We start from the raw sequence: 26,619 nt of genomic DNA on the forward strand, positions 1-26,619 counted from the left end.
TGCTTTAACAAGACCATCCTTTCACCCTTACTTCATGCAACGATTCCCTGATGATTGTTCCTCCTGCTCCCCTTGTGGCATTTGGACATCTACATTCACACGGCGCTTTTGCACTGGTGCTTCACATTTTTCAGCTATTCCTTTTCTTGCCACACGAGGGTTGAGAAATGATCCATGGTCCCTTAGCTCAGCCCTAGGCCGGGACTTCTGGCTGGTAGCAGATGATGTCTGTTATGACACAGACCAGAGAGCATCAGTGCAGGGAGCCAATCAGTGGTGGGGAGCGAGGCTTCCATCATTGCTAGGAGCAGCTGCTGGGGTGGGTATCAATTCGGCTGCAAGGTGAGTCTTATGATCCTAATTTTTTTTTTTTTTTTTAATGCAAACTAGACCTGTGTACAGCACTTGGCATTTTGGTTTGCAATCCTTAATGCTGACTGCTGGTTAGGATAACAGCGGGCCTGCACCGTGGGCTGTGCTGAGCCACCTGCAGACTGTCTGGTGGGATTGTGCAGGAGGATGTAATGGATTCCAGTAGAATTTTAATCTGCACGTTAATTGCAAACTTATTAGCTGGAGTTGCTGCCTTTGTTAGGCATTGCACTTCCCTGCCAGAAGTACCGCAGGGTAGGTCCTTGCTTAGCAGGGGACTCATGCGTCAAAGGCACAAGGATTGATAGCGGTTTGATACCTGTCTAATGGCTCTGGAGCAGGTTCTGCAATGGAGGTCTGTGGATCGCTATGTACACCGTGGTCATTGCTCAGGTGAGTTTCTTGTTAGCTGTCACGTGGACTGGATTCTCAGGGCCTGTGAGCATGCCTGCCTTCCTGACAGCACACGCAGCCTAGACAGTCTTCAGAGATGCAACGCCACCCGGCTTGGAGATTTTTCCCAAAGCTGATCAGTGCTTTTTAGGATGAAGGCTGCAATTTCTGTAGTGTGAGAGAGGCCCCTTTTGTTAGGGTGACCAGATAGCAACTGTGAAAAAACAGGACGGGGGCGGGGGGAATAGGCACCTATATAAGAAAAAGTCCCCAAAAATGGGACTGTCCCTTTAAAAACGGGACATCTGGTCACCCTACCTTTTATTAAATGGGGGAGAAGAGGCATAATAGCCCCCACAACACCAAGTGAGGGAGAGTGACCTACATTTGAACAAGGAACAAAGGGTTCAGTTTCTAGGCTCTGGTCTTGCATTGCAGCACCCTGTGGCTCTCTGCAGGGAGGTGCTCAGCTGCCAGTCTGTTTTAGACCTCATTGCCTGGGGGCGTGGGGGGGTGCTTCATTCAGCTGCAAGCTGTGGGCTCCCTACTCTGACCCATGCTATGCAAGAAGTCAGACTGGATGATCACAAGGGTCCCTTCTGGCTTTGGAAGCAATGGCTTCCCTGCTTCTGCTGGCTGATAAGGCTGGGGCAACGCCTCACTTTATAGAGTGGAGAAAGGGCGAGGGGGGGACTGGTTTCCTGTCTGAGTAGGTGCGACCACATGGATGCTCGCCCCTTCCCTTGGGAGGTCTTGCAGCATTTTATCAGGATGCTGTGCACCTGCTAATCAAAGGGACAGAAGACTAAACTTAATAGGCTAGAGATACAGAACCCTGCTCCAAGGCGGGTGGTTCCTCCATTCCTGGCATCTGCTTATCCCTAGCACAGACAGGCAGGGCCAAAGGCTGCTCCCAGCTGCCCGACATTCTGCTGTAAGCCAGAGCACAGCCTGGCACGCACAGGGGTGCAGCCCCCAGGTTCCCATCTGGCAGGCTGGAGTCCAAAGAGGCAAGTGAGTCTGCGCTGGGGCCCCAAGGTCACAGCCATTGGCTCTTCCTGCTATGCTTCACAGCCTCCTCCTGCGTGTGTTAATGTTTCTAACTTGGCCATTTTGGGTCCACATCGTCCCTTCTAGAAAAATCCTCCCCAGCAATAAGCGAGCACTGTGTGGTCCATCCACACTGGTTGGTGGGATCTATTTCCCCTACTCAATGGCCAGGGAGTCTGAGGTTCTAGGAAATACCAATGGATTTAAAAGGAGAAACCAGAGACTAAGGAAGGTCAGGGCTGGTCATTATGTGGATGTAAGACCTCCCAAGAAAGCTCAGCCATGTACCAAGCAGTGCGGGTAACTTAGTACCTAGCCCATCTCGGCATGGAGCTGGGGGGGTGCCGTGCTGGTGCCTCTCATGCCCCGGAGAGGTGACTAACTTTCATAGGGACACAAGACTTTCAGTGTTACTTAAGCAGAGACTCAAACACTAGCTGCATTGTGCAGTGACTATTGCAAAAAGCCTGGAAGCTAAAGGAGGAAGGGAAGTTGGTGGGTGATGGATCAGGGCTGTGGCACTAATTCACAGGGCTGTGTCTCCCATACATGTCGGACCATGTTAAATGCAGTTCTGTGCTGCTGGGGGCCCTGATCCAAAATCCAACAACACCAACGGAAAGACTCCCCGTGGCTGTAATAGGGATAGATCAGGCCCACATCACTCATGCGGTCTGCTTGGCTAGCATGGGGTGTGTGTGTGTGTGTGTGTGTTATAAACTGTTCTGCTAAGCTATGCTATAGACATCACTAGTGAGGAGAGCAACTGGAATAGAGAGTCACGAGAAACAAGACAGCAAATTAAACCAATACAGAATCATGGCGACCGATCCAAGTGTCAGCTCTGGGGTATGAACGATCACAGGACCTTGATGTAAGCAGAATATGTTCAGCTCTGGCTCTCCATTGATCGTATGATCAATGCAGTATGAGAGTAGGTCTCCCTCCTGCAATTGGATCTGCAGTCAAGGAGCCCAGTGGCAGGACTGGGCCCATATTGAACACGTCTGTTGCAGTAGCAGCTGGAGGCCATCCTGGTAGGAGCCCCATTGAACTAGCTTATTTTACTCTGATTTCCTGGTCTTCCTAGTCCAGTTCTCATGTCTGTGGGAAAGAGTCTTTACATGTGAAGCCACTGGTGACTGGTCATCACCGGGTTGATAATGCACACTCTGCAGGGTTGCATTGTTTTCGCAGACCTAAAACAAACCCCACAGACAACTACTGTCAGGAAACTATGGAGTGAGATTTTTGGAAGCAAGAACCCTCCTTGCCACGGGGAGTTGGGAGATACTTTGCAATTCCACAGTGATGTTGAGTGCCGAGAAGAGCAAGTCTTTAGACAGAAAGGAGTTCTTAGCCTTAACTACAGCAGACCTAGGACTGCTAGAATTTACTGGCAACTAGGTCCAAATGGTCCCCAAGCCTGTGGCAGTTCAGATGCAGGGCTTGGACTCAGAGCTACTTCTGGGTTCCTGAACATCTCCTGAAGACAGAGTGGCTCAGGGGAGGCAGTGCAGTCTAGTGGGAGACCAGAGACCCTGGGTTCTATTCCTCACCCTGCCAGTGGCCAGCAGGGCAACCTCGTCTGGTACAGTCACGTTCAGAACCACCAGTCCCATGGTGAATGATTTCCCCCTCATCCCAGGGCACTGCCTAGCAACTGGGCACCCTAACACCAGGGTTACCATCCCACCCCCCTTCTTGAGCCCCAGAGGGCTCCACCACAATAAATATCCCTCTTTGGGACCAATTTATTACTGAACTACAGTGCGCATTATCCATAACCAAAGTCCCCAAACACAGTCCATTTATCATCTCCAGTGCATATAGCCCTCGGAAACCCCACACCATCTTCCCTCAGCATAGCACATACCATGCTCCAACGTCTTTCACCACACGTGGACTCAGCTACAGTCCTTCCACCTAGAATGTGCCCCATTCCTCCCAGCAGGAACCCACTCCAGCCTCTCTGTTGGGAGTTTAGTCTCCCTAGGAGACCATCCCTCACTGCCCCTGTTCTATTAAGATCTCACCTCCAACAGGAGACCCTGCCACTGTCCCTCTGGCCTTCAGCCTCCTCTAGCACAGAGGCATCACTAGGTCACAAATCTGCTACTAGTCTACCGTCAGGTCAGGTCAGGTCAGGTCAGGTCAGGTCCTCTTACTGCTCTTTGACCTCCTCCCCCCAGACCTTCTCCCTGTCTGCTGCTCCTTGATCCTTTATAGCCCAGGTGCTGCCCCACCTTCTTAACTGGCCAAACTGGGAACACCTGTCCAGGTACAGGAGCGCTGGACCTGCATCATTTAAAGGAACTAGCCAGCCCGTGACACAAGTGTTCAGAAATCACAAGTCAGGTCCCCCTGCCCCCACTCTCCCAAATGAGGTTGGCTTAAAATCATGATGTTTTTTAAATGATTTTTTGTTTTGTTTCTGGAGTTAGAGACTTTAGGGGGTCACATTTTTCAGTTTTTCTCCACGAGCTCAAGGGCTCAGAACTTCCCTTTATAATAAAAGCAAACTGAGAGCCCCTCATCATCCCAGGACTACAGGAGCTGGGACTGTAAGAAGCACCAAATATTGCAAGGCTTACCACAGAGTCACAAAAGTTGGACACACTGCCCTGCCTCAGTTTTCCCTCCCATCCTTAGCCTCTCTTGTCTGTTTGACATTGTAAAAGCTCTTCATGACAGCGCCTGTCTCGATGTGTATGTACAGCACCTAGCACAATGAGGCCCTGATCTGGGTGTTACTGTAATTTAAATACTAATCTGGGGACATCCTGCAGTCTGGGAGCAGGGTGGAGAGATTGGGGAAGATGAGGGAACTAAATACTACAGCGTGGCTGTCCCCTTTAAGAATGCATCCGATGAAGTGAGCTGTAGCTCACGAAAGCTTATGCTCAAATAAATTGGTTCGTCTCTAAGGTGCCACAAGTCCTCCTTTTCTTTTTGTGAATACAGACTAACACGGCTGCTCCTCTGAAACCCTTTAAGATGGGAATCCTTCCCCCAACACACTCTTTTATTTCCTCGTTTCAGGCTTTTGGGATGTTGACACGGCACAGCTGGGAAAATATGAAGATCTTGTGGCTGGCAGTGGTGGCGTGGTGTATCCTAGCATCTCCGGCGCAGGCCAGCAAGGTGAGGGGTGGAGAGTGGGGAGCAGCCACGGATGCAGTCACCAGCCTAAGCTGCCACATGCAACTGAAACAGGGACGATAGGGAGGGTGCTTTTTTATGGAAGTTTGGAAAGGTGGTGGGTATTGCAACAAATTGGCTTGTGTGGGGGTGGGGGGAAGGGTGTATGGCACTGCCTTCTTCAGGATGGAATTGGAGCTAGTCACCTTTTGTGTCATGTGCCCTGTACCACAAACAGCTAGTGGAGATTCTCCTTCAGCCTGCGCTTTTGGAGCTGGAGGATTTGCGTTCTAGCCCCACTGTCACTGAAGCTCTGAACGGCCAGGGTAGTGGGCGAGTCAGTCCCTAGAACAATCTGTTTGGAGAGCTCCTGGCATCTGGCTGAAAGACGTCATTGCTGTGAAACATGCAGAGCAGGAAGAAGAGACATGAAGGAAAGTTAACGCCCATTGGGAACATCTCGCCCTTCTCACGCCATGGTGGGGGGACTCATTGAACAGCGGCTCATGTGCCAGTCACTAATGCCAACTCCTCTCCCCATGCAGAGCTCAGAGGACATCCGCTGTAAGTGCATCTGCCCCCCCTACCGGAACATCAGTGGGCATATTTACAACAAGAATGTGTCACAGAAAGACTGGTGAGTTACCCTCTTCTGGGAGGCTTGTGGGGTTCCCCTGTCAAAATACCGAGGGGCTTGACCCAGGAAGCCCGGACCTGGATCTGACACCCCGAGGTTCTGTCCTTCTGCAATGGAAATAGGTCAGAGATCATGCGTAACAGCTCGTGCTGGGTGGAGCTGCTTAGCTGAGCCCTTGCTAGCTATTTACGTCTCTGCACCGCATAGTGATGGGCACTCTGCTCATCTAGGGAGAGATAGGAGGCTGGCAGATAGGAGGCTGGCCCTGCACCCTCTGGAGAGTCTAGTAACCTGTTGTCCTTGTGCTCTGCAGCTCTGTCTACTCCCTGCTGAGGATGACAACGGAAAGGCTTTAGTACCTTTTTAACCCCCTCCCCTGGAACAGCTGAGCTCTTAACGTAGTTCTCAAAGCACTTTACAAAGTATCATTAGCCAGATATTGCAGATAGGGAAGCTGAGGCATTAAGCTGGGAAGTGACTTGCCAATGTCACATAGCGAGTCAGTGGCAGAGCTAGGAACAGAACCCAGGAGTCCTGAGTGTTAATCCCCTGGATTGACCACTAGACCACCTTGCATAATAAAGAATGAGAGAAGAAAGAACCTAAACATGTGAGATGCATCCACTTGATTGGTTTAAAATACCCACAATGCACCACTACAATAAGTGTATCTATGCCATACCCTAAAGCCACAGGGCCTTTCCTTCTCTGGGTTGCTCTTTGGTTACTGAAGTTGGCAGGCTGGCCATTTCCCCAGCATCTCTGTCTTACACAGCTGCAGGGCATCGTCCTGTGCACAGGGTGCCCTCTACAACAGCAGAAGAATCACCTCCCACTTGATGTCATCAGCTTTCTGTTGCAAACGGGAGGTGAAGTAAGGAAGCAAAGAACCAACTTCAGCTTCTTCATGGCATTGTGATTAAGGCGCTAGATTGTGTGGTGGTTGAGGCTGTGCCTCTAAGGGCTGGGAACTGGATGCTGAACAAAGTACAGCTCTTGCAAACACTTTAATCACTGGTGATCCCCAAACACCCTACACGGGTGGGTCAGGAAATCAGGGTTCAAGTCTCTGTTCTGCCACGGACTCTCCTGGTGACCTTGAGCAAGTCACTTATCTCTCTGGGCCTTGGTTCCCCACCTGTACAATGGGGATAATATTTCCCTACCTCCCAGATGACAGTGGGGTTACGTTCACCCTGCGTGACAGATGCTACAGTTGTGAGGATCCCATAAGTAGAGAGAGATAAATTCATGGCTTTCAGGAGCAATTCACGCTTTGCCACAAGCCTGGCTCTCTGCTCTGTAATACAGGGGTAACTCCACTGACTTCAGTAACCCTGAGCAGAGAATCAGATCTGCTCCCTTGCTTATGTTCAGAATTAGTCATTTTCCCTGCAGTCCATTTGTTTGGATCATGCACATCTGTGGGTTTTGCAGTCTTGCAATGGCCCATGATTGGCATATCAGGGGGGTTGTGGGCTGGGACACTGGCGGAGCTGGGGGTGGAAGAGGAAAAACCAGCCGAGAACCTAACCAACCCATACCTGCCCTCTCAGCAAATCTATAATTGTCTCGTTCCTGAGCGCTAAGGCCATTTGCCAAATCCCAGGGCTATGAAGAAAGTGTCCGCGCTGCGGGGGTGTCCTCTGTGGGTGTCTGCACAGGGCCTTGATCACTTTGAAGCTGTAACCTGGATTGAACAAAGGCCCTTAAGCATCAGTGAGCAGTCTGTTTCTTCCTAATGACCTCTTTGTGCTTGCATTCAGGCTGGTTTACATAGCAGTGTATATTTCACGCCTTGGGGGCGTGGGGTGAGATTTTATTCTGTTAAAATATGGGGCATTTTGCTGAATCATTTATAGGGAGGCATTTTGCTGAATCATTTATAGGGAGGCATTTTGCTGAATCATTTCCATTTCCTTGTCATTCCGTCTCCTTTGATTTCCAGCTTTACAACACGTTTTATACACATTCAGAAGGCAGGACTTTAATCCGTTCTCAAGGGCCATTTTTCTTACTTTGCTTATCTGTAAACGTCATTTCTTCTCAGTAAATGTAAGGAAACATCAGTTTCGCCAGACACACACACACACCCACCAAGGACAAAATATTTCCATCCATAGTAATTGAAATGTAGAGACAGGCAAAGTAAGAAAAATTCTCCTAGTGCACTCATTAGAGTCCCACCTTACACTGTGTTGTGATGCTGGAGTTAGAGTGGGCACCAGTTAGGTAGCTTTAACTTTTTGAATCTCAACATCTACGGTCATTAAATAATTATTGTCTGCCTCCCTTCAGGATTTCCCACACCTGTTAACATTTACATCCCTAAAATTGAAAAAAATCAACATCGATATTATCGGTCAAGATTATAAAAAAATAACCATTAAATGGTGCCAAGCCTGGCACAGAGATCGGTTAGTTTATCTCAGGAGAGCGACAGGACGGGGGGGGGGCTGAAAATTACAATGATGGGCCATTAACGGAGTAAGTTAGAGCTACTCAGCCTCATCGTTTCTACTCATCAGTTCAGTGAAGCTAGTTTCTCACCAGGAGCCTGTCTGTCTGCACCAGTTGTCTCTTGGCATAGGCCACATCTACAGTTTCTTTTCACTGATTTGACTATTTCCACAAGGGGGAAGAGGGTGTTTTCCTCCAGAGCTAGTTAAATCGGAGCAACCCCTAGTGTAGACCCAGCTGTACAGGTGGGTAGCTTCTTCCTTTTCTTGTAGGGACATAACTATATCAATACACGCACCTTGACACTGAGAGGGCGGCAGCCACACCGGGTGCACGGAACAAAACAGGAAGAAGCACGAGAGACCAGAACAAATGGCTCTGGGCCAGAGCCTCAACGGGTGTAAATCATCATAGCTCTGTGGCGATCACCAGAGCTCTACTGATTTATACCCGCTGAGGGTCTGCCCCCGGACTCTCCTCCCGGCAATGGGATGCAGATTGGTGTGATACTGTCCAGGCACCAGGTGGCGCAGGTGACCTCAGCGAGGCTGGTGCGGCGGGGAAGGAGAGGCCCGGGCACTGAACACAGCTGGTGGGGCTCTCCGTGAGGAGGAAGCTCTGCAGCCAGTCCATATCTGACACCTGCTAGTAGCAGCCCTGCAACCCACCATGTACAAGAAGTACGTGCTCCTCCCCAAATGCCAGACGGCAGCGACTAGACACCGTCAAGGCTTTTTCCCGGTGTGCGTGCTTATTGGTTCGTGGGAATCAGCGGAAAGTGACGCGCCAGGCTGTCTGCCCCCACTCTGTGCTGCTAACGTGATAATCTGGGGCCACAGCTAGGCTTCAACATTTGTTTGCGAGGGAGCAAAGGGAGCCCTGCCAAAGCCGCTTCTCTCTTCCTACAGTGCACTGGAATTTAATGCTTTTGTCAGGGATGGGGAATTAAAGGCCCTTGCACTGACGAGAGCAGGGCACAGTGCATCTGTCTGCATGGTGCCATACAGCTCTGCCAGTGTCCTTCAGTCCTGCCCCACAACCCCCCTGCTAGCCCAGCCCTGGACTCCACCCCACTCCCCACACACATTGCTCTCCCCTCAGTCCCCATATAAGCTACAGTGCCAGGCCTTGTTCTCCCCCAAAAGACTGTCGTGTCATGGTGCTGTGTCATGTGACCAAACATCATTCATTGACTAGGCTGGGGCCAGAAAACTCATTGCACTTGTGACCTAACCCAGGGTTTGCACCTGTGTGCTCCTGGGGGTGCCTAGAAGCTGGAGCAGGCTCAGATCTCTGAGCAAGTGGAGCCAGTCACATGGCTGGCCTGACTGGAGCCTGAGGGATCCGTTTAACCCCAGAGCAGGGACAGGAACAGGGCAAGTTTCCCCCCCAAGCCACCCCTGCGCCTCAGCCCAGCCCCCTCTGGGGGAGATCAGTTTCCAGGGCCCATTCAGTCCTTGGCCTCTTTCCTCAGAGGGCTAATTAGCGTGGGGTGGCTTTAGAGGCACAGCCAGCTGACCACCCTCTTCCAGCCCCAGCTCCGGGGGCGAGTATCTGGAGCACCCAGAGCTTTAGCCAGCCAGCGGCCGCCTCCCACGCTCCCGTGTAAACTGATCTGAGCAACTGCTGAGCTCTCCCAGCTGGGCCGAGCGCAGAGGGGGCTGCTGGATGCAGACCGGCCTGGTGGTTCTCCACCAAGCTGTCGGCGCTGCCTAGCGTCACCACTAGGGTTCTCCATGACCGCTGACCGCGCTCCGGGCCCCAGGATACAGCCACCTGCCCCACCCCGCCACTGACATCGGCTCCTTTGTGATGCAGCAACTGCCTGCACGTGGTGGAGCCGATGCCGGTGCCGGGGAACGACGTGGAAGCCTACTGCCTGCTGTGTGAGTGCAAGTACGAGGAGCGCAGCACCACCACCATCAAGGTAAAGCTGGGCCGCTCCCACCCCTGCCCCACCCAGGCCTGGGGCAGAACCGCGGGGGCGGGACCTGGGGCGGAGGAGATTGCGCTGGGGGCCTGGTGCCAGTTCTCCATGCTATGGGGGAGGAAAGGGTTCCTCATTTGGATTCTTTCGTGGCGGCCAGCTTGGGGAGGGGCATAGCAAAGACTTTCCACACCCCTGCCCCCCTTTTCCACACCCCTTCCCCTCGTTGGCTCTGGTCTGGGGATGACGACACTGACCCCCTCCGTTTTGCGAAGGGCGTCGACATTGGGAGATGGAGCAGGGAGCTCAGCTGTGGGGCAGCTTGGGAGGTTGGCCAGGCTCCTCCCATGGCCCCCTTTCCCAAACACTGCGCCAGTCTCCTCCTCCTCCCTGCCAAGCCCTCCATGCACAGCCCCCTGTCCTCCTGGCTCCCCTTTCCTCCCTAAAGAAATCAGCCCAGCCTCACTCCCCTCCACTCTTAGCACCTGCCTGCTCCGGGCCATCCCCAGATGCCTGCTTTCAGGCCTGCCAGCCACCCTGCTGGGTCCTCCCCTGCTTCCCCCACTGTCATGCCCCAGCTGGGCAGACAGGGACAGATCTGTACAGGGAGGCAGCCCAGCCCAGCGGAGCTGTCTGGGAGGGAGCCCAAGGTGGAGCCTGGGACGGGAGTCCCAGTCCACCTCCCTGAGGCATTGCCAGACTGCAGCACAGCAGGGGCCCCTCTAGCCCGGTATCTTGGCTCCGACAGTGCCCCTGCCCTCCATCCTGTGGATAGTTATGGACTGAGCTGCCTATGGTGGGGGGGATGTTTCCTCCTGAGCTCATCAGTCGGCAGCTTGGCTTGGCTTGGCTTGGCTTGGGGAGGAGGCTGGGTGGCCCCCAACCCTGCAATCGCCCCTGATGGCTCAGAGTCCCTTTTGATGTGCCCACAGATCATCATCATCATCTACCTCTCGGTGGTGGGGGTGCTGCTGCTGTACATGGCCTTCCTCATGCTGGTCGACCCCTTGATCCGGAAGCCAGATGCCTACACCCAGCCCCTGCACAACCAAGAGGAGAACGAGGTAAGGGGGCTGCGGCGGGTGATATGGAGGGTGATGGGCATGGTAGGAAAACCTAGAGGAGGAGAGAGAGCAGGGTTAGCTCCTGGGAACTAGGGCGGGCAGGCAGGCCCCAGGGATCATTATGGCTGATGTTTCTCATCTCCCATCCCACCTGGGTCCTGCTGGGGCTGGCCCTTTTTACATGCCAACTAGAAATGTGGAATATTTCATTCTGTTTTATTTTTTAAATCCCTGATCTTGGTCCACGTGAAGCTCTGAAATGTGAAGCCTGCAGCTGCAGGTTTCCCGGGGCCCAGAGTTGGCCTTCCCGGGGCAGTTAGCAGGGGAATTCTGTGGTCCTGATAGGACTGATTTTCATTTACTGAATTGTGGATCGGATCCAAACAAAATGCAAACTGTTCCCATCTGTGTGCAGCCCTGGCAGCCCCCGCCTGGCAACACCCATCTAGAGGGGTGCAGGAGGATGGTCTTTTGGTGAAGGCCCAGACAGCGCTGGGAGGCAGGAGAGCTGCATAGAGGAGCTGACTTAAAGCTAGAGATGGTGCCTTTTGATTCTGCAGGGGTGCCAAGGGCTGCACCCCAGACCCCCTACTCCATGGGCCCCTCTGGACTAGGAGCTGCACTCAGACTACACCCACCTTTGACAGATCCCACTTTATTGCATCTTAGGGGTCAACAGTTGATTGGGCCTTTGTGCTGATAGGCCTCAATTGGCCATTGACTCCCCCTTAACATCCAGTCACACCTGCCCGCTTTCACTCACACCTCAACTTGTCTCATGCCGGGGAGAGGGTTGGTGGTTTTTTACTCTGTCCCCACGGCCAAGCCCTGTATTGTTTAATCTTTCCCGTGCCAGATCCCTGCATCCATACAGTGCCCTGGGCTCCGGGGTGAGGGGATGCATGTGCCCCATTAATACAATTGTTCTTCCTTTTGGAGGTGACTTTCTAAGCCAGGGAACGCCCATCCCTCAGCAACTCTGACTGCTGCCCGGTCTTGCTAGCCCTACACACGGGCTTGGTTTTCAAATCGGCTTTGGGTGTTTCCCGCGGTAACGTCCTAGCTTTGTGTATGAGCCAGGGAGTGACGTGAGGATAAAGGACCTGCTACTGCTCGCAGCTCAGGGGGACCTCCATTAGCTCAGGTGGATTTTAGAGAAGGATCAGCATGCCTGAGATTGGCAAACAGCTATCAGGTCACACATGGTCTTGCTGCCACACCTCTGTCCAAAAGCCACTGATCCTCTCCTGAGCCCCAGTTCCGGACTCAGGCAACGCTTCTATGGACTTCCATGGGGATTTCAGAGCAAGGGCACCAGGATTAGGCCCTATCTATCCTGCCTTGTCTGTCCCCCCAGCTCCCAGCGCTTGAGCAGGGGGCTGGGACGTGGTGGCCTCCCAGAGGAAACGCAGATAAAGCTGGTTAGAGTGCGGTAATGGTATTCCAGGTGGCAGGGTAGTGGAGCTGATGCACACACAGCGATGAGCTAATTGTAGCCCTGGTTCATGCTATAATTGAGAGATGCAGGGGGCTGATTATGGAAGGTGGAACATGTAGCTCTGGGACCCAGCATTTCATTTAGGTGTCGGCTGTTTGGAGCTGCTCCGTGAGCTGGGACCATGGTGCTGGACAAGCTGGAGTTGTGTTGATCGCTAGATGATCCCTTCCCAATCAGTGGAGCTTCTGGGCTGAGGTCATCATGGCCTCTAGGAGCCACCTGTCTGCAGTCTCCAGGCCAGCAGAGTCCTGAGCAGACTACCCAAACAAGTGCTGGCCCAGGAGCCTAGCGGCTCGCCATTTCACTGCCATGGTGCATGCCCAGGTTCTGAGGTCGGGCCTTGGCTCCCAGGAGAGAGACAAGGCAGAGACGTGGGGTGAGGCAGCCCCCTTGGCAGGGGGAGCCATTTCAGACCCTTCCAGACAACTCCTTCTGGGTTCCCTAGGCAGCCACCCTCCTCAGCCAACGGCCTGGTTACTACCATCAGGGGCACAAGGAGAATAGGGAGGGGATGCGGACAGGCGAGAGAGAACAGCCATTGAAGGGATGGTGCCGAGACCTTGAGAGGTGGCAGAACTCGCTGTGCCCCGGGGGCTGAAAGCTCCCAGCTGCCCTCAGCCAGAGGCGAGTCTCTGCCCCCAGGCCAGCGGAAGCTGGATCTGCCCAGCCATGCTGAACTCTGGTGTGAGATACTGCATGTCACCGGCGGCACTGGGCCTTCGGCGTTCACCAGTCACTCTCCCAGCCCTGCAGGGGGAACGGCCCAAGGGATGGATTGCATGCAGCATGTCCAGGACCCTCGCCTCAGTGTTAACAGGCCCTGGGGAAGCCGACCCTGTTATACCAATAAAATAAAAACCAGCAGGATCTTATTAAAGGGAAAAACGCAAAATACCACATTTATTGTGAATACAGAAAGAATCATAGTAAGCAGTTAGTTATAGCTATAACATTCCATTCAATCTCATAGTTATTCACACATTCATTCATACACACACACACAGGTTCTGCAAGGTTGTTATCATAGTTACCAGCCTTAGAGTTGCTCTTGCCAAGCCACTGGTCAGGTGGTCTGGACATGAGGAGGGAGCAGGGCCTTGTCAGATGCTCATCTGATGCTCCTGGAAGTTGGTTTGCAGAATCAGACCCCAAAGTTCTCACTTTTTAGAGTCTATTTTTATAGGAATTTCTTCCTATGCCAGTCTATGGGAATTGCTTCATCATGCTGTTGCTGAATCAATCAGCAGATAGCACATTCCTGACGGCTCCAAGATGTTATCTTTTTCTTTGGTTCTCCCATTCTTGAGGCTGTTGGGTGGATTCCAGTCTGCCCTCGGGGGGGAGGGGTCCTCTGGTTATTTCCACTTGACGCCTTCTTCAGCCGATGGACACTGGATTCTTAGGCTGGCACCTCCCTGATCATTCAGTTATTATCCACACCAAGCATCCATCCACATACATCCTCTATCTCTATTTTAATCACAATTGTTAATACAACGAAAGGGCAGGGAGTCTCTGGGTGCTGTTTCTGTTGTTAGAGTATTGCTTTGAGTCTCTCTCTGTGAATTGCTTTGAGAACAGACTCTGTCTTAGAATGTACTAACACAATTAGCAGCTTGCAAGTTTCACACATAGAGGGAGAGAAACAGTACCAAAAACCAAGAGACCTCTTAATTAGTAATACCCTGGAATTTAAACTCTGGGGAATCAAACTCATTTGTGATTTTAATACAGAACTTCTTTAATATGATCCAACAACCCTAGGTCAGGCAAAGAATTATTAGGATATGGGGCCTTAAGGAGTCAGGCGGGAGGAGGAAGAGCTTCGAACCCAGGCTCTATCACTGATGGCTGAAGGCAGGACACAAGCCCAGCTCCCCGTGATGGCAGTTGTGCCCTTAGAGCACAGCCTGGTCTTCAGTGGGGCAGGGGAACTTGGGAGAGAGCCCCCTTCCCTGTCCCAGCCAGGGATGGTTCTACAGGACAGGATGTGCCCCAAGCACTCAGTAGAGCTCATGGGCTCTTGCCCAGGTGTCCCTGAAGCTGTTTGCTTTGAGGGGACCTTCCTCGCTGTACCTGCCCTTGTGCGCTAGGAGGGCGCCTCTCAGGAGCAAGATAAAAGACACCTGCCTTCCTTTCAACCAGCTTGCAGGCTGGGCAGGGCCCCAGCCTAGCTGCTGGGCACATCACCACCCCGAGGATTAGCTGTAATCCAGATGCTCAGACACGCTTTGAAGAGAGGAAGCCAATGTGTTTGCAGAGATGGGGTGTGATGAAGGGAGCCCTGAGCTCGGCCTGGACATGCTCAGAAACACTCCACCCGCCCTGGGACTGATCACGGGGCACTCACATGGTGACTGACTGAAGCACCCATGGGGGAAGATTTGGTCTATGCAGAGCCCAGAAATCTATTCATCTATTCAGTGCTGCGACTACGGGGCCCCATTCTTCTCCTTTACACACTGGTGTAACTGTTATAGCCCCACTGCCTTTCCAGAGCACCCCCCAGTGCAACAGCCATTCCACCGCCATTTCCCAGCTTGTCATCCCTCCCATCCGCTGCTCTATCTCCAAAGCCTTCTGGCTTCCACAGGGTGAGCCCTCCCCCCCCCCGGCTCCTATGTGGCTTACTTCTCCCAGGGCTCTCAAAGTCCAAAACAAGTGTGAAACAACACATACTTGTCCCAGGAGATCTGCAAGGCATCAGCCAATCCCAGTGCTGACCCTTTGCTAGCCTCATACCTCTCCAGCTGCTCACGGCTCTTCTTTTTATTCAGCCCCTCCCTGGATGCCTCCCTTCTGCTCCAGGTGACTCTGTTTGAGCTAATTGGGCTGCCAGGAGTTTATTAACCCCTTCCTGCCTTGCATGGAGCCTTCTGTGTCCTGTTCCACACTCCATGGGGCCTGATTCCCTTCTTACTCACCCGGTGTAAATAAGGAGTAACTCTGCTGACCTCACTATAATCACATAGGTGTGATACTGGTGTGAGAGGAGAATCAGGCCAATATCACCAGTGGAAAACCTGTTAGTCACCGGCTCCCCACCCCAGAATCAGGCTAGTGGCAGCCATAGGACACAAACCTCGATCTGCAGGAAAGCACTGTCACCGGAACTGGGTGTCTGAGGCCAGAGTTGTCAAATATATGGCCTGTAGGCCAGATCCAACTTGTACGCTGCAGTTACGTGGCCGGCATGACCTATGCAGCTGTCCAGAATCCTTCTTTTTAAAACCAGTAAGTGTCTAGGATTCATGGCTGCATGAACCTTTCATATGGGCCCCAAGTGTAACCAGTGCAGTGATATCTGCCTGAGTCTGCCGACAGCCAGAAACGACTCCCTGTCCCAAGTTCCCAACCCAGAGGACTTCACGCCCATCCCCTAGCCCCTTTCCAGCTCTGCTTTGTCCCTGCGTTCTCCCAGCACTGGGTTTTTTGCACCTAAACTCTGAAGCTGCCTTTCACCCACAAAAAACAGACACATGCTTCCTTCTAACGGAGGAATGACAAGCACCAGATCTGAGAGCGAGCGAGCGCAGTGTGTGTGTCTCCTCTGTAACATGCTGCACTTGCACTGAACCCACAATGGCAGCAGGCTCAGTGCTGTGGCTCAGAGGGCCATGGTCACTTGCACTGCTTTCCAGCTGCTTACACCTGGGAGGAGTTTAGCCCAGCTCCTGTTGGCTGGGGAAGAGGCCAGCTTGGAGAGCAGCTGCTGCAGAGCATGAGGGGTCTGGCTAGCAAGGGTGCAGCCGGACACATGCTCAGAGGGCATCTGGATCTGCTGGTGGGATAGCCCTGGTTGGGGGTCCACCCCTCCTTCCTGCTGATACGACATCCTCCAGAGTCATGAGCAACACACTGAGCATGGAGCAACGCCTGGTCCCGTTAGCGCAAACGAGAGTTGGATCACTGACTTCACTGGGAGCAAAGCCGGGACGAACAGCCAGGCACTTCAACCCCTTCCGTGCTGGTCCGGCAGCACCTGCGGTGCTGTGAGCACAGTGGACCATCGGCTGGATCTGACAGTGGGCTGAAGCCCAGGAGTTAATCACTGGCTGGTTCCCCACACACCCCTGCTCTGCTCCCTGCTAAGCATGGCAGCTCTGCGGCCTTAGAAGCCTGCCAGCTCAGGGCGCTGCAAAGGAAGATGCATTTAGCAGGAGGCTCTCAGCGAGGCGAATGAGGCATGGTAATCCCTTCGAGGTATGTGGCAGCAGAGGAGAGGGGCCCGGAGCCCTTTGGAAATCCCTCGAGGAACTGGGGAGCCATGCTGAGCTTCAGCACAGAGCCAGCCCCGGCATCTCCCTGCAGTTACAGGAAGTAACGCTCCCTTTTGATGGAGAGATGTGGCTGGGAAGGACTGAAATGCAGCAGTCGCAAGACACAGAGGGCAGGGGGAGATTCCTGGGAGGGGAAGGGCAGCAAGGGTAGTGGACTGGTTGCGAGGGAATGGAAAGCGAGGAGTTTGAGGGGAGGGAAATCAGTTCCATCTCCCTCCACTGCTCTCCCAGCTAGTCCTCAGGCTGTTCCTTCTCCTGGTGCCTGGTTTGAGGGACAGCTGTTCCCCATAGGTATTTTTATTGGGGTTTCTCCTAACACTGCTCTCTCTCTGTTATGTCCAGCAGAGATGGGAGGGGCTCAGGTGGACGGTAGCTCAGTAACAGCATTGCTCGCTCGCTCGCTCTGCCGGGCCGTTTCTGGGCAGGTTCAGTATCGGAAATGGGCTGGGCTGAGGGGGCTGTTGGTTTGGTGTTTGCAAAACCTCATCAGAGATCTTCACGGATTATACTGGAGTTACTCCTGGGGGAGTGAGGGGGGATCAGGGCCAGGGGAGTTACTCCTGGGGGAGTGAGGGGGGATCAGGGCCAGTGGAGTTACTCTTGATTTACCCCAGGGTGAGGGAGGGAGGGATCAGGGCCAATGGAGTTACTCCTGGTTTACACCCAGGATGAGTGAGAGGGAATCAGGTTCTGCATGTAGTCCACTAATACAGATTTGCATAATTCTTTAAGGCACTTTGCTAACCCCATGATGAGCATGATATAAATACCAGGACATTAGAGTGTAAGCTCTTTGTCTTCCCCCACGGTCGTACAGCACCTAGCACAATAGGGCCTTTGGGCACCGCTGCAGCATAAATACTAAATGACAAGGGCACATGGTTAGATCAGCCCCAATAGCTCAGCTGGGAATCGGTGCACGATAAACACTGAGAGCTACACCAATTGGCTACACCAATTTACACCGGCTGAAGATCTGACCCTGTGCTTTGGCATAAGGAGCTCTTGCTCCAGCTCTTTGTTACGTTCTCCCTCTCAGTGGGACGCAAACCCAATAATGATTGCCTTTTGGTTTGAAATTTCACCCCGCAGATGTATGAGTGGGTCCCCCCACACACAAGTGGTAAGCATGGGCCAAATTTTTAGCGGTGCTGATGCAATTCACATTAGCAGTGTGGAGCGCTGGCCCTCCTAGTTGCTGGCCTACAAGAGAGGATAAGAGCCTACTGCAGCTACCTCCTAGAGGAGCTGCTCCTTTAGCTCCAGTGCTGGAAGCCTGTGCTTTTAGCACGGATGGTCCCAGCTTCAAGCCCAGTTACACTGAGGATCCACCCCTCCAGTTTGAGTCAGTGGGAGCTGGGCACCTCTGAAAACCAGGCCCTCTCTCTGCAAGGAAAACTCAGTCCCGAAATAGCTCTTCGTGTAAGAGTGTCTCCCAATGCTGAGCAGCCTCTTTCTGTATTAGAGATATCACTCCTCCACCCCACTCACCCCTCTGACCTCCTGGTTCCTTCTCTTTGCATTGCAGGAGGCCCGCTCATTGGCAGCAGCTCCCGCTCCCGCCGGCGCCAAAGCCAACACGGTGCTGGAGAGGGTGGAAGGAGCCCAGCAGCGGTGGAAGCGCCAGGTGCAGGAGCAGAGGAAGACGGTTTTTGACAGGCACAAGATGCTGAGCTAGAGCAAGCCAGGCTTGCAGTGACGGTCTGCTGGGGACAGGCAGCGAAGCGGGGATAGGCTATGTCTATCTCACCCAATAGGACCCCCTCAGTGTTTGGTTTGAGCCCCCCATCCCATCCTTCCCAGTGTATTGGCTTTCATAGAGCAAACAGGGCCAAAGTGCCTGCCCATGACTGTGCCCCCTGCCCCCTTTGCAGCCTAAGCCAGAGGCACCCTGAGCTTTGCCCAGCTGAGGGCCCCATTGACAACTGCCCTCAAATGGCCCCAGAGGAATCCCGGTGCAGCCACTGCCATCCTTAATAAGGAGACTGGCAGAGACTACAGCTCCTGGCGTGCACTGCTCTATCTTGACACAGAGCGCTGCATGCTGGGACCTGTCGCTTCTGCTGGCTGCAAGATGTGGCAAATGTGGGACCCAGTTTTCGAACACCCTTGCCTGCATTTGGCGCTTTGCATGCCCCTCTCCTGAAGCATGTCACGTGGCATGAAATAGCCTTGAGCGAGGGCATTGTATTCACTAGGGAATCCTCGTCCCTCGTCTCTTTGTTTGAGCTATTGTGTAACAATCTGCAGCCTGGAGAATTCAGAGAAAACTATTTAAAACAAAACTATTTAAACTATTTGAAACAAAGCTGGTTTCAGCCCATTCCTGGCTTACACAGGGAGACAGATACCTCAGCCCTTGGCTTCTGCCAAACCTGTTCGGCCACTGTGCCGTCAAGACACAGAGCCCCCTGGCCTTAGCTGAGGGGCTGCAAACCCAGAGAAACCACAAGGGAAGAAAGTTTGTGTTTGTGCTGCATGAAATAAGCCAGTTCTGTACATGTGGGAGCTAGGATGCAGCTTGTCCTCCCATAGAGCTCATTTTCAATAGGAGGTGGGATTATTTATTATTTATTGATATTATTTACATTGTCTCACAGTTCTACTCCATGGCAGGGTACCAAACATTCTACCGTGTACTACAGGGAGCCAGACCCTCACCTGGTGTAAATTGGCATCATTCCACTAAGCTCAGTAGAGCTACCTTCATTGACATCCGTGGAAGATCTGGTCCCAGAGCCTTTTCTGTAGGGACGCTGCTCTGGACACAAGAGGCCTGGTTCTCCTCTCATTGGCACCAGTCTCAGGATTTGCACTGGTGTGGATGAGAGGAGAATCCAGGCCTTTGGATTCAGCTGCTGCTCTCATTTACTCTGGTGTAAATCTACAGTGATTCCACTGGCGTCAGTGGGGTCTCTCCAGATCTACACCCACGTTGCTGAGATCACAGTCTGGCACCTGAGCCTTCTGTCTAACTGAGTGTTGTGAAATTGAGGAGTGTTGGGTACTAACAAACCAAGAAGCCCCGGAGGAAAAATGGCCTGATTCTCATTTACACTGAGGCCATTTTACTCCACTTTAGCCCTGCCCCTGCACAGTGGGAGTAAGTTACACTTAGATCCACTTTCAGGTCCGTTTACACTGGCAGAGCGAGGCACGGGGCCATTAGTGTCAATGAGACTTTAGAACAAAGGTTTCGCTATGTTTAGCAGGGCTGGAACTGAAGCCCCTCCTGCTCGCTGGATCACAGAGCCCTGAACATGTACTAAAGATGCACTTTAGTTTCTGTAATGCATAAAAAAACTGTCTGAGATCTTTGACTATGGTAACTATTTCTGCTGAGCATGAGAAAGCAAAGTAATTCATTAGGGTATTTATTCATCTGTTATTCCAGTTTCTTTTCCCATCAAGAGAGTTTGCTAAGTGCTTGAGTTTTGTTATCATGGGAGTGTGTCACTTGAGTGGCTTTTTTTAACTGGATACTTTTGCTATGTAAGAATTAAAATATTCTGTGCTAGGCTATGGACAGCAGGTTTTCAGAGCAAAATTAATTGTGGCTGGGTGGGAGGGGGAGAGGAGAAGGGGGGGCAATGGGTGGTATTGGCGGCTGGGGGAAGGGAATATAAATATAACCCAACATTTCCCTGTGCTCTCCCAGCCTTACGTGAAACGTCTGCCCAGGCTCAGCTGATGTCTTGCAGGGGACACTCAATCATCAGAAGAGCGCCTTCTGACCTCAGCTTCTAGGCTGTTGGCTAAGGGCCTAATCCCAAAAGGTGCTGAGAAACTGCTTTGACTTCAGTGGTACTAGAGGGTGGGAGAATACCTCGCAGGGGTACTTAGGACTGGATCCTGCAGAGGGCTATCGAAATATACACTGTCACCCAAAATATAAAGGTTTCAGAGTAACAGCCGTGTTAGTCTGTATTCGCAAAAAGAAAAGGAGTACTTGTGGCACCTTAGAGACTAACCAATTTATTTGAGCATGAACTCAAATAAATTGGTTAGTCTCTAAGGTGCCACAAGTACTCCTTTTCTTTTTACCCAAAATATAAAGAGCCCTCCTGGTTTATTTTGGGCCTGCATGCCTGGATCCCACAAAAAAACAGCAAAGGTCTCATCAGCGCTTTTCTGGGGACCATGGGCGACAGGAAGCCATGGCTTGGTGTTACACCAGGGATAAATATGGCCCCATCGATCTAACAGGCTTTCATATCATCCTACTCGCAGGCTCAGGCGCACCTGTCTTTTACAAGCTAAATTTCTTTCCTGTACTTGCATCTGCGTCCTCAGCGGGAAATTCACCACCGCTGCCCTGTATCTGTTCCCTGAGGCTAGTCTGTTGCTGCAGCAAAATAAATCTATTTAAAATTTATGGAGAGTCATGAACAAATATCCTGGATCAGAACTCCCCCGGGTTTAGCGGCATGGTTGCATCTAATGTTGTGGATCCAGCTAGTGGCCAGAGAGAACCTGCTGCAATCAGCTAATTGAGTTACCCCTATGGTTCACGTGTAGAAACGTGCTTTAGTGCTGAAGCTGTAGGGTTCATGGCCCCCTGCCAGTCCAGGTTAGGTGTTTATTTCACTGCAGACTGCTGGGTGGCACAACATACAGGAGGCCCTCAAATCTCCTGGAATCCCTTATGGATGGGGAGCGATGCTTTCAGTGAACACCCCGTTCCCCTAACATGCTTTGTGAGCATCCCAACAGCCAGACACTTCCTGCCCTCACCACAGAGGCCGCAATGCGGAGGACAATCCAAGGTGAATGGTGCCTCTGAAATGAAGGCTTCAAACAGTGGCACGACCTAGCTCAGACCTGGGATGCAGCAGGATCCGGAGCCCAAGAGCGTCCCTGAGCCTAGAGACAAGCAGCTGGAGATCCCGAAGGTTACAACCCGGCTGGAGCAGCTGTGAAAATAAACAGGGGCCTGTGGTAATTGTGCTTCTTGGCTTGACCTGTAACCACAGCTGTATTCGCAGCCAGGACGCCGCCCGAGAACACTTCGGTTCTGGTCTCAGGAGAAATCTGCTTTTGGCCAGAGGAACCCAGTCCCGTGGAGGCCTTGCAGCTGTGAATGTTCAGAAGTTTTCCCCCCTCCCTGTCTTCAGGCAGCCTCAGCAGCTGTGTGGAATAAAAAGCACCGTGGGGGATGGGTTAGGCTTGGAACATGGGGCAGATAGGCGGGGAGGATGGGGACTTGGTTTAACCAGGGGAGAGAGACGCTCTGCAAGCTAATACCCAGGAGAACACTGAGTAACCGTATACGCTCCAGCTAACCAGAACCCTGTGTTAATTGTCCCGCAGGGGTGTAACGGGTGAGTTAACGCCAGCCTACCCCGGGTCATGCAGTAGGTCAGTGACACTGACAGGGTCTCCCAATTCCCACTCCAGGGGTCTAGTCACTGGACCATCACACCCCTCATCTGGCCAGCGCGCTCAACCCTGCTCGCCATAGAACAAGTCAATGTCAAGGGCTCAGTCCTTCCCTTCAAGGCGCTCAACAGCCTGGGCCCGAGCTCTCTAGTAAAGCTCCAGAATGAGCACAAAGGTCGATAGCTCTGCTCATCCAGCCGTCCACCACAAGGGACCATCAAAAGCTCATTGGTGGAGGAGGCAGAGCTTCCTTAGGGCCCCTCAGAGACTGTGGAACCCCCTGTCCAGGAGCCAAGGACCATCACAGGCCTCCCCAGCTCCTGCTCCCAGTGCCAGGCACACATCTCCAGCCGGCCCCCTCGAACATCAGTACAGAGCAGTGCAATTGTTCAAGAACTCAACTGCCAACCAGCCCTACCAAAACAAACCACGACACTGCACACCCGATCCTCCCCCTGGGGAGATGCTGAGAGAACAAAACACACGGGATCCACGCCGCTTAATGCACAGCTGCACAGGGCTCCGACACCACCAGGATGAGGGTGGGATAAGACACCAAGTAGATTCCCACAAAGCTGGGATGCCTGCAGATGACTGAGGCTGTCCCCCACTTGCGGGTTAACCTCTGCACATCGGTACACGGCTCTGCCAGCGGTACGAGGAAGAGGCCCTGGGAGCAGCTGTTGCTGGACAGAGATGGTGAGGACTTGACCCCACGATAAGGGAAAATGTTGAGCTCAGCATCTTATGGCTGCCAAACACATGCCAGCCAGTCGCACCTTTTGCTGTGGCTTGGCTACAATGACGAAGTAGCTCAGGATAACAAGACGCCATGCAGGCCAGTGGAGAGGGTGGAGTCTGGAGAGCTGGGTTCTTTTCCACTCCTCTTTAACTCCAGGCCAATACAAGAGGCTTGGAAGCAATCAACGGGAGTACCATCTAGCTGTCCACACCTCAGGGAGCTGGGATTGCTGCTGGAGGTCGGTTACTGCTCGGGATCACTCAGCCAAGTTGAGAAGCAAGATTTGTTTAGCCAACCATGAGCAGTAGCTGCTGCAGAGCACTGGTCAACAGGAGGACAATGGCTACCCACCGCTGCATGCAACTGGTAATTTCCCCTTCTCATGGCCATTCTCATCTTCCTTCAGCCCAGCTTTGACCCAGCATCCTGGTCTGGTTCCACCCCATCAACACTGACTCAGCCTATTCTGACACTTATTGCAGTAGGCTCTCTTGGGTCCCTTTCTACAGGCATTTTGGGGTCTGCGACTACACCTTTGAACTTTCCTTCATGCAGAAGAGGAAAGAGAGGAAGAGGTGGAGGGTGAAGTGCATTAATGCTCTCTGGATGTGTGAGAAACTTTGGAGTAAGGGTGCAGAGGATTGTGGGCCATGGAATCCTCACTATTGGATGGTTCTGGGATCACACATGGAGACAGTTTGGGAACCCCTGCTCTACCCTTGCAAAAGATGGAGGAATGTGAATCAATAGGATCCTCTGACAGTCCTACTAACCCTGTCAGCAGCACTGCAAATGGGAACCAGAGAAACCGCTGGGAATAAAAGGGCTTCCTGTGACCCCTGAAGGTCTTAGAAGGCTGCCCTAGGGTAGGACAGGATCTGACAGTGGTACTGGCACGTTTTTTATAGTGTGGACGCTGAGAGTTGTTGAACCAAACTGTAAACCCTGGATAGAATGGAAACCACTTAAAATCAGGGGTGCTGCAGCACCCCCAGCACCCCTACTTCCAGCACCTATGGGATTTGAACCATCCAGTAAAATTCAGTATTAGGGAAACTTGATTTACTCCGAACTCGGTCAATTCTTCTCCCTTGGGAGAATCATTAGCTAGTTTTCAGGTCAGCTGTAGCAAGCCGTCTATTACAGTACGACCCACGACAGGGGCTTCGTGTGGCAACAATGTCTGTGTCAGGTTTGACTCTGACAGAGCAGGGGGCTTGGATTTGTCTCTGGAGGAAGCTGAGCCAAGGAATTGAGTCCCAGAGAGCTTGGCGAGAACTAAATACCTTCAAGTCTGCAGAGTTTTAGAGTCTGAGCAGAGTTAGTTAGAGCTCTAGAGTTTGGAATAGGAAGCTCACTGCCATCTACGGAACCCGGACTCCAGGTCAAAGATCCTTGGCTTTGGAGGTTGTACTATTTGATTTCCTTTCCATATACAATAGAAGCACCCTTTGGATGAAAGTCTGAGTTCTCCAGTGTTCCCCTGGCTCTTGGTTTTATAGTTGTTGTTGTTCTCAGGACCCTTCCACTCCTTGCCTTAGAAATCCTGGGTCAGGGCAGAAGGGTGCACTAGGACGTGGGGTTTTCTACCACTTCCCCAGAAGGGTTTCTAGTGTAGGGATTGTCCAGCGGGCAGGATCAGACCCGTGAGCCATCTGAGCTAGTGTCCTGTCTGTGACGCTAGCCAACACCAGACATTTCAGAGCAAAGGGGACAGAATCCTGAGCTGAGCAGTTCCAGAATTGCTCTAGAGGCAGCTTCTCCTTCCTAAACCCCCTCAGTCAGAGGATGGTCTGTGCCCAGAAGCAGGAGGTAGTCACCCTGTGTAATGTAACTGTGGATGGTCTCACTAGCCACAAAAACGGATAATCCTGGTTTGGGTCCTTCTGCAGTCTTGGCCTCAATTGCATATTGTGGCAATGAGTTGCAGGGTCTCATTATGCACAGTGTAAAAAGACTATTTCCTTCACTCAGTTTTACATTTCATGCCTTTCAATAATCATTTTAAAAAGTGTGGGTGGGGGGGGGTGACGATGTGACGCAGCACGGAGGGGGGAGTGTTGACCTGGGAATGTGCCCTGGAGATCATAGAATCATAGAATATCAGGGTTGGAAGGGACCCCAGAAGGTCATCTGGTCCAACCCCCTGCTCGAAGCAGGACCAATTCCCAGTTAAATCATCCCAGCCAGGGCTTTGTCAAGCCTGACCTTAAAAACCTCTAAGGAAGAAGATTCTACCACCTCCCTAGGTAACGCATTCCAGTGTTTCACCACCCTCATAGTGAAAAAGTTTTTCCTAATATCCAATCTAAACCTCCCCCACTGCAACTTGAGACCATTACTCCTCGTTCTGTCATCTGCTACCATTGAGAACAGTCTAGAGCCATCCTCTTTGGAACCCCCTTTCAGGTAGTTGAAAGCAGCTATCAAATCCCCCCTCATTCTTCTCTTCTGCAGACTAGAGATGGGAGACCTGAGAGCCTGTAACCTGAGCCAGGAGGGGGAGGAGGAGGTAACACCTCTGCCCAGGAATGTGGAGGGAGGCTGCAGCAGGGAACCTGCTGGGTGGGTTTAGTTTTCAGTTTGGGGCTGGGTGGAGGAACACAGGGAACCCCAGGGCTGGGGTCTAAGCTCCCTGCTCCCCCAGAAGGACTTGACTGAGGGGTCCTGGGTGTACCCACAAGCTCTGTTTTGGACTGTGTTCCTGTTGTCCAATAAACCTTCTGTTTTACTGGCTGGCTGAGAGTCTCAGTGAATCCCAGGAAGAGGGGTGCAGGGCCTGGACTCCCCCACACTCCGTGACAGGGGGGTAGGAGTTTTAGGCAGAAAGTGGGGAGGGGGAATGAGATTTTAAAACCCTAGAAGGGGAGTATTAGGGAAACCTGTATTATTTCAGATGTAGTTGGCACTGGGGCAAATCTGATTATTGTGACATCTTCCGCTGGTGGCTGGCTAGGACAGACACCAGTGTCGGGACTCAGTGGACATAGCAAGGCCTTACATTTCTCACGGCAGAAACCGAGCCAAAGCCAAACAGATGAAGTTCTAACCTCAGGAAGGGGTAAGCAGGGGTCCCCTTCATTCATCCATGTCCACAGAGAGTCCAGGCTCCACGTCAAATACCCTTGGATTTTCTACATGTTCTGTCTCCATTTCATTTAAAGCAGAAAAAAGCGTCTTCTGGCCCTGGCCCAGAGGCTGCATGTTCTTCCATGCATCCCTGGCGAAAGGACTGGGTTGATAAATGCAAAGTAAGGCACATTGGAAACCATAATCCCAACGATACATATAAAACGACGGGGTCTAAATTAGCTGTTACCATGCGAGAAAGAGATCTTGGAGTCACTGTGGATAGTTCTCTGCAAACATCCACTCAGTGTGCAGCAGCAGTCCAAAAAGCTAACACAATGTCGGGAACCATTAGAAAAGGGATAGATAATAAAACAGTAAATATCATAATGCCTCTATATAAATCCATGGTGCGCCCACACCTTCAATATGGACCCAACAGAAATGAACAAGTAAAGTAACAAAAAGTCCCTCTCAGGGGCTCCAGACCACCAGATCCCTTCAACGGCTACACTCAGGCCCTTTTCAGCAGGAGGTAAGGACCTAGTGCCTCTGGTGCCCCCTATTCTCTGGTCCCAGTCTCACCACCGTCCCCCTATCTGCGACA

General features: G+C 52.2%; 1 protein-coding gene across 1 annotated transcript; it reads left to right on the forward strand.

Moving 5' to 3' along the window:
* The first annotated feature begins 741 nt into the window (after positions 1–741).
* On the forward strand, positions 742–18,500 carry TMEM9 (transmembrane protein 9). The gene is made up of 6 exons (XM_077839329.1): positions 742–765; positions 4,858–4,959; positions 5,502–5,593; positions 9,872–9,980; positions 10,913–11,044; positions 18,351–18,500. Exons 1-6 carry the CDS (start codon positions 742–744, stop codon positions 18,498–18,500), a joined length of 609 nt encoding a protein of 202 aa, XP_077695455.1.
* The last annotated feature ends 8,119 nt before the right edge of the window (positions 18,501–26,619 follow it).

Source organism: Eretmochelys imbricata, chromosome 21 (genome assembly GCF_965152235.1).
Source record: "Eretmochelys imbricata isolate rEreImb1 chromosome 21, rEreImb1.hap1, whole genome shotgun sequence".
Lineage (NCBI taxonomy): Eukaryota > Metazoa > Chordata > Testudines > Cheloniidae > Eretmochelys > Eretmochelys imbricata.